This window comes from Halichoerus grypus, chromosome 8 (genome assembly GCF_964656455.1).
Source record: "Halichoerus grypus chromosome 8, mHalGry1.hap1.1, whole genome shotgun sequence".
Classification (NCBI taxonomy): domain Eukaryota; kingdom Metazoa; phylum Chordata; class Mammalia; order Carnivora; family Phocidae; genus Halichoerus; species Halichoerus grypus.
Window position 1 is genome coordinate 100,215,778 of NC_135719.1, and position 13,311 is coordinate 100,229,088.

Below are 13,311 nucleotides of genomic sequence, written 5' to 3' on the forward strand. Positions count from 1 at the left end.
ATCATTTAATTATATATGCAAAAGTTTATTTCTGGGCTCTTTGTTCTGTTGGTTTGGTTGTCTTTATGCTAAAACCACAGTTGTCTCCTTCCTTTTGATATTTTTTGCCCCTTTGCTGTTTTATGTTGATAATTGGGAGTTATTGATTGTTGTCAAGAATAAAGTGGGACTAGTTAACTGCCACATTATGAAGAATATGATGGAATAACTTATTAAAAAAATAACTTTAGTGTATTCTTCTTTTGGCTCTGTGATTTTTGGAGTAATCAGAAAAATGATCTCCCTAAGGGTAAGGATGATGTTCTTAGTTCTTTTTACAGCATTTTAATTGCAGGGTGTGGAGTAATTGATAATCTCTGAAGATGCAAGGGTGTGGTAAATTTGCTGATTGCAGAAGAAACCATTATGTCCCACTTAAATATGCAATTAGAATAGGGCTGGTGGTAATGACTCAGAATGTATCAACCAACATTTTGTTTGTTTGACAGTGGCTTTGAAATCAAAAGACACAAACCAATGACTGATTTGCATATGGAAAATTAATCTTCAAATGTGTCTTTTCTTTAAAGGAAGGGGAAAAAGAGAAAAAAATAAATTGAGAACTTCTTTGCCTTTTTCTAGGGCCTCAAATGGCTCAAACCTGGAAAAGCTAATGGGAAGGACATTTTTTTCTGATAGTCTGTTACTTTGGATTCTCTTTTACTGTGTACCAACTAGGTTTGCTTCTTGTATTATCTCTTATCAGATGCCTCTGTAGATTTACTTCTATCATTTCCTCTCAAATTCCACTGGCTATACCCTGCCTTCTCTGCTGCTTACCCTTCCTCTTCCTCAATGTAAAACCTGTTCAGTTTGGTTGGTTTCTCTCTCTTCTTTGAATCAGTTCTAATTTCTACTTGTTTGTTGTCTACTGTCAAGAAGGATTTTTCTATCAAGTGGGCTTTTCTCTATTCTGGAATAATAATTCTTTTTCTATTGTTCTAAAACTTACAGTTTTTCAAAGTTAAGACCCAGTTTTGTATTTCATGAAGCTTTTCTAGATGGCTATAATTTTCAGTTGATTTCTCTAAACTTTGACTTTGTTCCATTTAAAATTCTCTCTCTGTTTTGTCTGTTTTTGATCTCTTTCCAATGAATTAATAAGTCCTAGAGTAATGACTTTATCTTGTACTTAAATATTACCAGGAATGTAACATAGACTAGACATACATTAGGCATTAACTTTTTGTCTCCACTCGAACTACTCCCTTCCCTTATTTTTCTCTTCTCCTCTTCTCCCCCACCGCTTTTTTTTTTTTAAGATTTATTTGAGAGAGAGAGTGCATGCACATGCATGAGTGGGGGGAGGGGGAGGAGAGAGAATCCTCAAGCCGACTTCCCTGAGCACAGAGCCCCAGCAGGGCTTGATCCCAGGATCGTGAGTTCATGACCTGAGCCAAAACCAAGAGTTGGATGCTCAACCGACTGAGCCACCCAGGCTTCCATCCCCGCTTCTTTTTTAACATTCCTTAGATTTATTTGGTTATAGTTAATTCTTCCAGTGGCATTCAACCTCAGAAGGTCTCCTGACTTAACATGTTAAATTTCTCCTTTGTTGGGATAAAATTTGCTTCATACTATATTTTGAAATAATGTTTTAACCGTGTTTTAAAATTTGGATTTCATATCTGCTTGACAATTTATAAGATATCCTCTATATACACAAAAAAACTAGTAAGAAAATCTCACAAAAAATGTTTTATAATGTATATTATAAAGATCTTATCTCCTTAGTTTACAAAGATCTTGTACAAACCAGTAAGAATAAAAATTAGTAATGTAATAAGGATGTGAAGGCATTTAAGAAAAAAATAGAAATCCAGCTTTCTCATAGTTAAAGAAATGCAAATCACAATGAGGTACTGCTTTTTCTTTTTTAATCAAATAAACAAAAATTAGGTTTTATGGTATTTAGTGCTGATAGGAGGAGATGGAGAAATGGCCATTTCCATGCATTGTTAGTGGGTTAATCAGTTAGGACTTCATTTGTCTGCAAGTAATAGAAAACCTGTCTATTGTTAATAGTTTAAACAAATAGGGACTTATTTTTGCACACAGTGTGAAGTTGGCATTGTGTTATTAGTAGCTGATGACGGTCAGGGCTGGCATTTCTTAATTTTCCTTGCCCATCCCTTATTGACTGCTTTAAGGACATAGGTTGTTTTAGATATGTTCACATTCAAGGTGATAAGAAAGTGGTAGAACCTACACTATTTGTGACTGTCCCTTTTTCTCAGAAAAGCAAAATCTTTCCCAGAGCTCTGTAGCAGTTCCATGATTCCCTACATGGGGCTAGATATATTGCTACTCTGACCAAAAACAGTGTTTTACTAGGAAGATGGTAAGAGGGGATACTGGATAGGCAACTGAAAGTGTCTTGCTACATGGCTAATGCAATTTTTCTGGAGATAAAATTTCAACATTTTCCCAGATTCAACATACATGTATTCTTTGATTAAGTGGTTCCATTGTTCAGAGATCAAGAATGAAATTAATATATTCCTTTAATAGCTAACTGGGGCTTTTAAAAGGTGGTTTTGATGATGCCAAATAAACATTTGGAAGATGTTCCTCTTTATTTGTGTTTCCACAGATCATTAACTGAAGACGAAATAAACAACTATGCAAAATTCTCACATGGATGAGTACAGAAATTCTAGTAATGGCAGCACAGGCAACAGTGCAGAGGTAGTGGTAGAACAGTCTGCTGATTTCAGTACTGAGATTATGAATGTCACGGAAATGGAACAGTCCCCTGATGGATCTCCTAACGTGAATGCAACTACAGAAGAAAATGAAATAACAAATGCTGTGGACCTTCCAGTGACAGAAACGGAAGCAAATTTCCCTCCAGAATATGAAAAATTCTGGAAAACTGTAGAAAACAATCCTCAGGATTTTACAGGCTGGGTATATTTGCTTCAGTATGTAGAACAGGAGGTTAGTAACTATTTAAATGGGACTAGAAGGGACAGATTAATCAAGTAATATCAGATGAGGTTTACTGTTTTGTAATTAAAGTTGCCTCTTTTATAATTTTCAGATTAAGTTGAATAACATTAGATATGTACATTTTTTAGCTTTAAAAATAACTTTTATAACATTTGTATGTATTTGTCAATATTAGTACAAAGTCTAATATTTGTAGTAATTGGTGTGTGTGCATACGTGTGTGTATAATCACTGAAATAAAAAGTTACCTTGCTATTTGACAGAATTACTTCCTTTTGTTTCAAAGGATAAGACTGTAATATGCAGGAAAAAGATCTGTGTGTGTGGTTTTTAAGTCTGCCAGTTTATTTTATTTGAGATAATACATTTGGAAGAAATAATAACTATTTTTGTGACACAAACTTCCAGGATTTTTAAACACCTTGTTTTATTTTCATCAGAATCACTTGATGGCTGCCAGGAAAGCATTTGACAAATTTTTCATACACTATCCGTATTGCTATGGTTACTGGAAAAAGTATGCAGACCTTGAAAAGCGGCATGACAACATTAAACAATCAGATGAGGTGCGTACATTACTGAATAAAATTATCTCCATTAGGTACTGTAAGCCAAATAATAACGAAACAAAAACTTTTTTTTTTTTTTTTTTTTTGGCTGGCAGTACCTACGATTTATGGTCAAACAATTTTATAGGGTATTTTATTTGCATTTGTCACTCTTGTGGCATTTGTAGCTAATATTTTCTCTCTTTGTTGGCAGGTGCGTTAAACCTCTACAGTTTGTCAAGCTTTGCAGTGCAAGCCTCTGTATTACACTGCAGCTTAACAAGTAGGGCAGGGCTTTTCTCTCACTTACATTTATTTCTCATTTTCCAAACAATATAGTTGGTTTGCTAGTCACATTTGCTACGTCTTATTGCATTTTTGGTCAGACGCTGTCATTGATGCTCTAATGGGTCTGTGCCCTATGGTCTGTAACCCAAAGCCTGCCCACACAACCCGGTCAGAATGCAGGGACTGCTGCGCTTTGAAGATCAAGACTCTGCACGTGGGGATCAGAACATTGCCATGTTCTATCCAACCTCCACCCAAATGGTAATGGTAGATTATTTAAACAAAATTCCAGTAATTAGTATTTCTAAGGTTCACCGGATAACACAGTGTTGCCTCTCTGTTAAGAAATAATTAAATATTTGAAGTACAGTTTGTTGTTTTCTTCTTAGGTGTATCGTCGGGGGCTTCAGGCAATACCTCTTAGTGTTGACCTATGGATACATTATATAAACTTCTTAAAGGAAACATTGGACCCTGGTGAATCTGAGACAAATAGTACAATAAGAGGGTATGCTAAACATTGATATTTTCAAATGCCTTCGAAGTAGAAATAAGTATTCTGATGTTGATAATAGAACTACTCATGAATGCCAAACTGAATGTTTAACATACATTTCTTTTTCACTATTTAAAAAAATGAAACATGTAATAAACTTATGCATGATTATAAAAATTACAGATGATAATGACCTCATTTCACACCCCCATTACTTATGTTCCCAATCCCATTCCCTTTGTGGTTAATGAATTGTGTGTTCTTTCATATACATACGGATGTGCGTACGTGTGGGTGTTGTACATATTTGATTCTTTTTTTTAATGTAACAATGTTTTGGAATCTCTCCCTATCGTAATTTTTCAAGCATTGCAGAAGTATTTTGTGGTATCAAAGTACTGTATTTTATTTGCCCAAATCCTTATTTATGGGAAATAATCAGTGGCGCAGGAAACATGTTTGTATTAGTCATTATTTATGTAAAGCATGCTAGAAATGGAACTTTTGTCAAAGAACACACAACTAACTTTTATCAAATGTTCTTTCAAAAGTGGTATCAATTTTAAACTCCCACAGTATATGAGAGTAGTCATATTTTCCCATAGCTGTGCCACATTCTCTTTAACCTCCAGTGATAACTCAGTATTTTAGGTTGCCTATCTCTAGGCTCCTCATCCCAGTTTGTATTCATATCATTTGCTCATTTTACTTCTGGATTGTTCTTTTCTTATTGATTATAGGAAATTTTAAATGTGTTTTTGGTTTTTATTTTTATCAAAGTATGTGCATATAGTTAAAGTCAGTGTTAAACTGCTTATAACAAAAAGCAGTCCCTCTTCAAGTATTTTAGCTGTTTCTTGTATTTTCCTATATGTTTATAATAGTAGCTCTTTCTCTCTCTTCATTACATTATGATTTTGTTACGGTAGATGAGAGTTTTAGTTCACTTATACTCTGTCTTCCCATATCTTTTCCAATATAGATAGGTTTCAAAGCCTTTTATTTTTCCTGGAGTTAATTACCCCTTTTTATCCTTACCTCCTTTTTCCCACTTGCTTAGTTTTCTTTGAACATTTAAAATTTCCTACCCCTTCCAACAGCTGCTTTCAGTAGTTAGTACTCATAACTGACTTTCCACAGTGTACAAATGCTATGTACATTTTTTGGAAGCTAAAAAATGTATATATCTAGTGTTACTCTACTTACTCTGGAAATTGTGAAAGGGAATTATACTCTGAAATTTGTAAATTCCATTTTTTACCCTTCCTCTTGGGGGATATCCTTGGAACCTTCTCTTTCTGTAGTCTGGATTGGTTGCTCTGCTCTGTTCTGTTTCTGCCATACAGCAGTTATTTTGAGATTTCCTCATCACGATTCTAGGAGATACCTTTACCTCTTTCCTGGTTTTCAAGCTCTAATTTTGAGAGTTTTTTAGATGCTGTTTTTTTCTTGGCTGATGCCTACCTTTATAGAAGAGTGCATCCTATAACTTCTTGATAAGGGATGCTTGGGATGAAAAAAAATTAAGAGTTTGTAAGTCTGAAACACCCAGTTGATCAGTGGGGTATAGAATTTTGAGTTGGAAGTAATTTTTCCTTAGGGCTTTGAAGGCATCTCTTCACTCTTACAGCTTCTGGTGGTGTTCTTGAGAAGTATGGTAACTCTGGATTCCCTTTGTATGACTTGTTTTTCCTCATGGATGCTTTTAAAATGTTCTCTTTATCTTTGCTATAAATGCAGTTTTATAATGATACGCTTTGGTGTGGGTTTTCTTTTTCTAATTCATTGTGTTTACTTAGTGGGCCTTTTCAATCTAGGGTGCTCATGTCTTTCTCTTCTGAGAAATGTTATTATTGGGATACCTGGCTGGCTCAGTCAGTATAGCATTCAGCTCTTGATCTTGGGGTCATGAGTTGAGCTCCATGTTGGGCATAGAGTTTGCTTAAAAAATAATAAAATTTAAAAAAATCATATTATTATTGTGTATATTCTTACGTTGATAATTCCCTTCCTATGGTTTTCTCTATTGTTTTTAATAGTTGGACATTGGATCTTATGTTTTAATCATTTAATTTTCTTATTTTTGTTTTTACTTTTTACATGTCAGATTTTGTTGGGCTTTTTGAGGTATTTCCTTGACCTTTGTATTGGATTTTTCCTATCTGCCATCATTTTTTTAATGTCCAAGAATCTTTTTTTTTTTATTGTTCCTTTTCTTATCTCTTCCTATTCTTTGTTACATGGCTTAATATCTTTTTATTACTTTTTTTTTTTTAAAGATTTTATTTATTTGACAGAGACACAGCGAGAGAGGGAACACAAGCTGAGGGAGTGGGAGAGGAGAAGCAGGCTCTCCACTGAGCAGGGAGCCCAATGCAGGGCTCGATCCCAGGACCCTGGGATCATGACCTGAGCTGAAGGCAGACGCTCAACGACTGAGCCACCCAGGCGCCCCTTTTTATTACTTTTTAAAAAGTACTAAGGACTGTTAAAGTTTTCCTCTGCTCCCATCACGGTTTTCTCTGAAGTGTTTTTGTTTACTTTTTTTTTTTTTTAAAGATTTATTTATTTGACCGAGATCACAAGTAGGCAGACAGGCAAGGCAGGCAGAGGGAGAGGGAGAAGAAGGCTCCCTGCTGAGCATGGAGCCCAATGCAAGGCTCCATCCCAGGAGTCTGGGATCATGACCTGAGCCAAAGGCAGACGTTTAACCGACTGAGCCACCCAGGCGCCCCATGTTTTTGTTCACTTGTTTTCATCTCTGACTTGTCTGATTTCTGGATTTCTGCTCATGTTAAAGATTAGATTTTAGGGGCACCTGGGTGGCTCAGTCAGTTAAGCATCTGCCTTCAGCTCAGGTCATGATCCCAGGGTCCTGGGATTGAGCCCCATGTGGAGCCCTGCTCAGTGGGGAGCCTGCTTTTCTCCCGCCCACCCCCGCCCCGTGCACACACTCTATCTCAAATAAATAATATCTTTTAAAAAAAGATGAGTTTTTTTTTTTAAAGATTTTATTTATTTATTTGACAGAGACACAGCAAGAGAGGGGACACAAGCAGGGGGAGTGGGAGAGGGAGAAGCAGGCTTCCAGCCGAGCAGGGAGCCCGATGTGGGGCTCGATCCCAGGACCCTGAGATCATGACCTGAGCCGAAGCCAGACGCTTAACGACTGAGCCACCCAGGCACCCCAAAAGATTAGATTTTAATAAACTGAATGTAAGCTCTGTGTGCTTTATATGCAGGGTTTATATGCAGGTATTAATAGCTGGCTTGGTGGGCTTCACAGTAGGGCGATCAAATGGCCACTCAGGTTTTTGTTGGGGGAATCCCAGTGTTGGTATCCTTATATTTTACTGTTGTGCCAGGCAGTTTCTCATTGAAGGATCATCTGATCTGCCTGGGGAATGTATACCTAGCTCCTGAAATCCCATAGCTGGGCAGGAAAGGAGGTTTAAGGTATCTTACCATTCCTTAAGGCGATCTTCTTGTAAACATCCTGTCTTTAGTTCATTACCTTCTTACCATATTTCCTCTCCCAACTCCCTCCACTTTTCTTAGTGTCTGGTGCGTTAATTTCCTGAATCATTTTGGGATTCTGCAGGGGCAGTAACATGTATTTTACTGTCTTGAAAACCTCAGACACAAACATATACTTGTGCACACACGTGCATAAACACATACTCTTAATCCTTTATGCGTATATTAACATCCTCCAGTTTTAGCACATTTTTTTTTTTTTAAGATTTTATTTATTTATTTTACAGAGAGAGGCAGGGAGAGAGGGAACACAAGCAGGGCGAGCAGCAGAGGGAGAAGCAGGCTTCCCGTGGAGCAGGGAGCCCGATGCGGGGCTCGATCCCAGGACTCTGGGATCATGACCTGAGCCGAAGGCAGACGCCCAACGACTGAGCCACCCAGACGCCCTAGCTTCCTAATTTCTTTTGATATCTTTCAGGAAAATGCCCTCTGCATTGTCCTTTTTGCATGTTAGCTGTATGTTAGAATTTGTTTTACCTGTTCCACTCAAAATTTGTTGGACCTTTGATTGGAATTGTATTAAGGTTGTAGATTAATACAGGTAGTATAGTTTTATACTGTTAAAAATCCCTCTGGATTGTAAGATAATATTTTGAAAATATCTAAAAGTTTTATCCCATTGGGATATCAAATCCAGTGATTAAAATTGCTTACAAAAATCTCTTGAAATGAGTTAGGTAGTTTAAAAACACAAGGTGGTGGTGTTTTGTTTTTGTTTTTTAGTAATCTGTAATTTTAGAATCAGGAGAGACTTCTGAAAGTTTTAAAACATATGTATACTTCTCATTACCTTACAAGGCAGTTGGGTCCCTTCTTGGAGAATTATTTTGCCAGAAAATTATTCCTTAAGTTGAGATAAAATTTGTCTGTTTTCTGCTATAAATGAATCTATTTGACAAACATTTCACATCACAAATATTTAAGTGTCTGCATTGTCACTCTTTATGTTTGTAATGTGTACATTTTTGCATTGTAATTCTGTATAAGATAAAATTACATAAAAGTACACATATTCCCTTTGTTTCCTTACTCTTTAAAATGTAGCTGTTGTACACTTTTCTATTTCTTCTGCCTTTTACTCCCTACTTGTATAGGAAGCAGTTGAATGTAATTTTGAATTTAGCACGATCTTCTGAAATTTAGAAAGGTTTTATTTTTATTTTTAATTTTTTTAAAAAAATTGTATAATTGACATAGATTCAGTTGTACAACTTAATGATTTGATATTTGTATATATTGGAAGGTGCAGAAATAATATTTTAAAAGTGATTTTATCTTGGAAAGATAACTTAGAGGTAGTTTAATTTTTCAGAACTTTCGAGCATGCGGTTCTAGCTGCAGGAACAGATTTCCGATCTGACAGACTGTGGGAAATGTATATAAACTGGGAAAATGAACAGGGAAACCTGAGAGAAGTTACAGCTATATATGATCGTATTCTTGGTATTCCAACACAGCTGTACAGTCACCATTTTCAGAGGTGAGTGAAAAAATCCAATCATTAAAATATTTGATTATTCAGGTAATTAATTAATATTGAGGATTATAATTCTCTTGAAATGTCATGTGAGATTCTTTTAGATGCAAATGAATAAATTTTCTTGCTTGATAATCACAGTTTACACACTTTCAAATTTTGACATTTTCCCATATACTTTATGAAATGTTTAGGAACTTTACTGTTTTTATTTATTTATTTTTAAAGATTTTATTTATTTATTTGAGAGAGAGAGAGAAATAGTGATGGAGAGCATGAGTAGGGAGGAGAGGGAGAAGCAGGCTCCCCGCTGAGCAGGGAGCCTGACTTGGGGCTTGATCCCAGGACTCTGGGATCATGACCTGAGCCGAAGGCAGACGCTAACCAGCTGAGCCACCTGGGCGCCCTGGAACTTTATTGTTTTTAAACAGAATATTTTCTTTATCCATTTTACGGATGAGGAATAATGGGAATCCTATCTAAGGTATTTCAGAGTGGTGAAAGAATGAGAAAATAGAACCCAAGTTTAATTATTCTTTGTGGTACTAAGTTAATAGAGTACATGGCATATAAATATGCTTATTTAAAACTTAATGATTTGCTCGGGGCACCTTGACTGGCTCTGTCGATGGAGCATGTGACTCTTGTAAGTTCAAGCCCCAAGTTGGGTGTAGAGATTACTTAAAAAAAAAAAAAAAAAAAAAAGAATCTTAAAAACAAAAACTTAATGTACATTCTTGTGATTCATATAACACCTTATACCAAAGTAGTGAAAGATCTATTTTATGTCGTAAGTCTAAATCTGTTTTTATTCAGTCAAAAATAATTTCATTTAAATTTTCCACTATGATTTTCTGTCATGACTGGTATCATTTCATTTTTATGAGTACTGTTAAAACAACTAATTCTGTATGCTGTGATTTCCACATTTTGTTTTCTGATGTACTCAAAATATCCCACTGATAAGGGACTCAAAGTCTTTCTGAACAAGAAAGTTTGTATTACAAGTATTTGCTATGTTGATAAATACTTGTTTTTTTTAGCTACCAGATTTTCTACATTTTTGTTAAATCTTTTATAAGTAGTATAGTGTTAGAGCCTGTAAACTTAGGTACTTTTTAAGTAAGTGATTTTCCAAAATTTTTTTACTAAAAAAGTAGAAGACTACTAAAAAAGTAGAAGACTTTATGAAACATCTAAAAAGTTATGTGGATCAATTTGCTAAAGATAGAAGAAGTTATGCAGATCCAGATGAGGAATAGGAATTGTGTAGATCTGAATATACGGTCTCTGTTTTTTATGAAACAGAGGAGATGCCCAGGTTCCTACGGTATAATGACCTAGGAAGACACTTGATAAAAGACATTATTAACACAAAACTTGACATATGGAAATGCTTGATGAATATTTGTTGAATAAATGAGTACAAAGGTTTTAAAAATCCTTATGAGACAAATAGGAGGCCTTTTCCTAAACCAGTTCTTCTAGGATCAACGATATAGATCAAAGTCTGTGATGATAAGAACTTTAATTTTGATAAGAAAGATAAAATATAACTAGGAAACACTTGTTACATGACATTTGCTGTATGCCAGATGCTGTTCTGAATGCTTATTTATAACTTACAGCATTATAACTTAAGCATATAACTTACAGCATTTATAACTTATTTAATCCTCACAATAAGCCAGTGAGGTATCTTATTATCCCCACTTTATGGGGATATTACTATCCTCCTTTTATGGAAGTAGAGGCACAGAAAGATTAAAATATTTGCATGAGGTCACAGAGTTAGTTAGTGTTTAGAAGCTGATTGGAACCCAGACGGTGTGGCTCCAAAGTTCTTGGTATAGTCTCCTCCAAATCTTTTTTGTTGTTAAATGAATATCCCAGGTGCCTGGGTGGCTCGTTAAGCATCTGCCTCCGGCTCAGGTCATGATCTCAGGGTCCTGGGATCGAGCCCCACCTCGGGCTCCCTGTTCAGCAGTGAGCCTGCTTCTCCCTCTGTCCCCCCATTCCCGCTCGTGCACTCTCTCTCTCAAATCTTTAAAAAAAAAAAAATACCCCAGTAGGGTTTTAAAATTGTATATATGCTTATAATAGACATTAGTGGATTGCATTATACATACTGCTCTTCAATCTGCTCTTTTTTTTTTTTTTTTTTAAGATTTATTTATTAGAGGGGTGCCTGGGTGGCTCAGGTGGTTAAGCGTCCGCCTTCGGCTCAGGTCATGATCCCAGGGCCCTGGAATCGAGCCCTGTGTGGGGCTCCCTGCACAGTGGGGAGTCTGCTTCTCCCTCTTCCTCTGCTGCTCCCCTTGCTTGTGCTCTCTTGCTCTCTCTCTCAAATGAATAAATCTTAAAAAAAAAAAAAAAAAAGATTTATTTATTAGAGGGAGAGGGGGAGAGAGAATCTCAAGTAGACTCTGTGCTGAATGCGGAGCCTGATGCAGGGCTTGATTTCATGATCCTAAGATCATGACCTGAGCCAAAATCAAGAGGCAGATGTTTAACCGACTGAGCCACCCAGGCACCCCTAATCTGTTACTTTTCTTTTAATATATTGACAACCACTTTCCTTATCAATGTATGTAGCAAACTCACAAGTAGTGTTTGTGTAAGTAAATCTTACGACATTACTAACTGCTTTGAGAACCAGTGAAATGTTTTCTTTCGCCTGATACACTCCTACTTGGTCATTTAGTGCTTGGTATGTAAAAGATTATATACCATTTAAGTTGTAGAAATTAAGGCTCAGACAAGCTATGTGTGAATGGTGTTGGCTCTCAAGCTGGTCAGAAGTGTAGAGGAGGAAGCATATGTTTAAAACAAAAGTGTTCAGGGGCACCTGGGTGGCTCAATCGGTTGAGCGTCAGACTCTTTATTTCAGCTCTGGTGGGGGTCTCAGGGTCCTGGGATCAAGACCCAGGTCGTGGTCTGTGCACAGTGGTGAGTCTGCTTGGGATTCTCTCTCCCCCTCCACCACTTTGTGCACAGGCGCGTTCCCCCCACCTGCGGCTCAAATAAATAAATAAATCTTAAAAGTGTTCACGTGCTGGGTAATAGGGTTAGCCTGGTGATGGGTATTAAAGAGGGCACGTACTGCATGGAGCACTGGGTGTTATACGCAACAATAAATCATGGAACACTACATCAAAAACTAATGATGTAATGTATGGCGATAACATAACATAATAAAAAATAAATAAATAAATTAGACCCCCCACCCAAAAAAATATTTCTGTTGTGTAGGTCTGTATATTAGATGTATACTGATGACATTATCTCTACTGAAATATGTAATTTAAAATTTTCCTTAGCATGAGAGTTTGTGATGTTGATTTAACTTCTCAGACCCGATCCCTGGTAGTTCCTAAGCTCCAGACCTATCTAAATACTGATAATTTCCCAACAGACACTGTTGTTTTGTACTTCTGTGACTGTAATACCTTTTCCACTTCCCATTTGTCTGGTTAACTCAGATTACTCAAAACCATACAGCTTAATGTTTTCTGTGTGAAACTATAGTTTGCCAAAATAGAAAGTATTTGTTCTGTCATTTGTGCCAGCACTCTGCCTATTTATTTACATTTCTCTTTTTTAAATTTTATTTATTTATTTACTTATTTATTTATTTTTAAAGATTTTATTTGTTTGACAGAGATAGCACAAGTAGGCAGAGCGGCAGGGGGAGAGAGAAGCAGGCTCTCCGCTGAGCAGGGAGTGCGATGCGGGGCTCGATCCCAGGACCCTGGGATCATGAACTGAGCCGAAGGCAGATGCTTAACTGACTGAGCCACCCAGGCGCCCCTACGTTTGTCTTTTTAAAAGTTTTTATTTTATTTATTTTGGGGGGGCGGGCAGAGGGAGAGAGAAACTTTAGTAGACTCCACGCTGAGCATGGAGCCCAACATGGGTCTCGACCTGGGGCTCCATCCCTTGATCCTGAAATCATGACCTGAGCTGAAACCCAG

The 13,311-nt window shown here is 36.7% G+C and overlaps 1 protein-coding gene across 6 annotated transcripts in view; it reads left to right on the top strand.

The window, feature by feature from the left end:
* The window catches only part of PRPF39 (pre-mRNA processing factor 39), a 38,231-nt gene that overhangs the window by 12,879 nt on the left and 12,041 nt on the right, over nucleotides 1–13,311 (top strand). The window contains exons 1-5 of one of the 6 annotated variants that reach the window (XM_078053631.1): nucleotides 2,956–2,979; nucleotides 3,432–3,822; nucleotides 3,926–4,088; nucleotides 4,217–4,335; nucleotides 9,173–9,340. In XM_078053631.1, the coding sequence (XP_077909757.1) occupies nucleotides 4,002–4,088; nucleotides 4,217–4,335; nucleotides 9,173–9,340 (374 nt within the window). In that variant the 5' untranslated portion in view covers nucleotides 2,956–2,979; nucleotides 3,432–3,822; nucleotides 3,926–4,001. Of the gene's footprint in view, nucleotides 1–2,632; nucleotides 2,980–3,429; nucleotides 4,089–4,216; nucleotides 4,336–9,172; nucleotides 9,341–13,311 lie in introns of those variants that run through there. The other 5 variants (XM_036111479.2, XM_036111475.2, XM_078053629.1 and 2 more) reach the window with 5 other exon arrangements.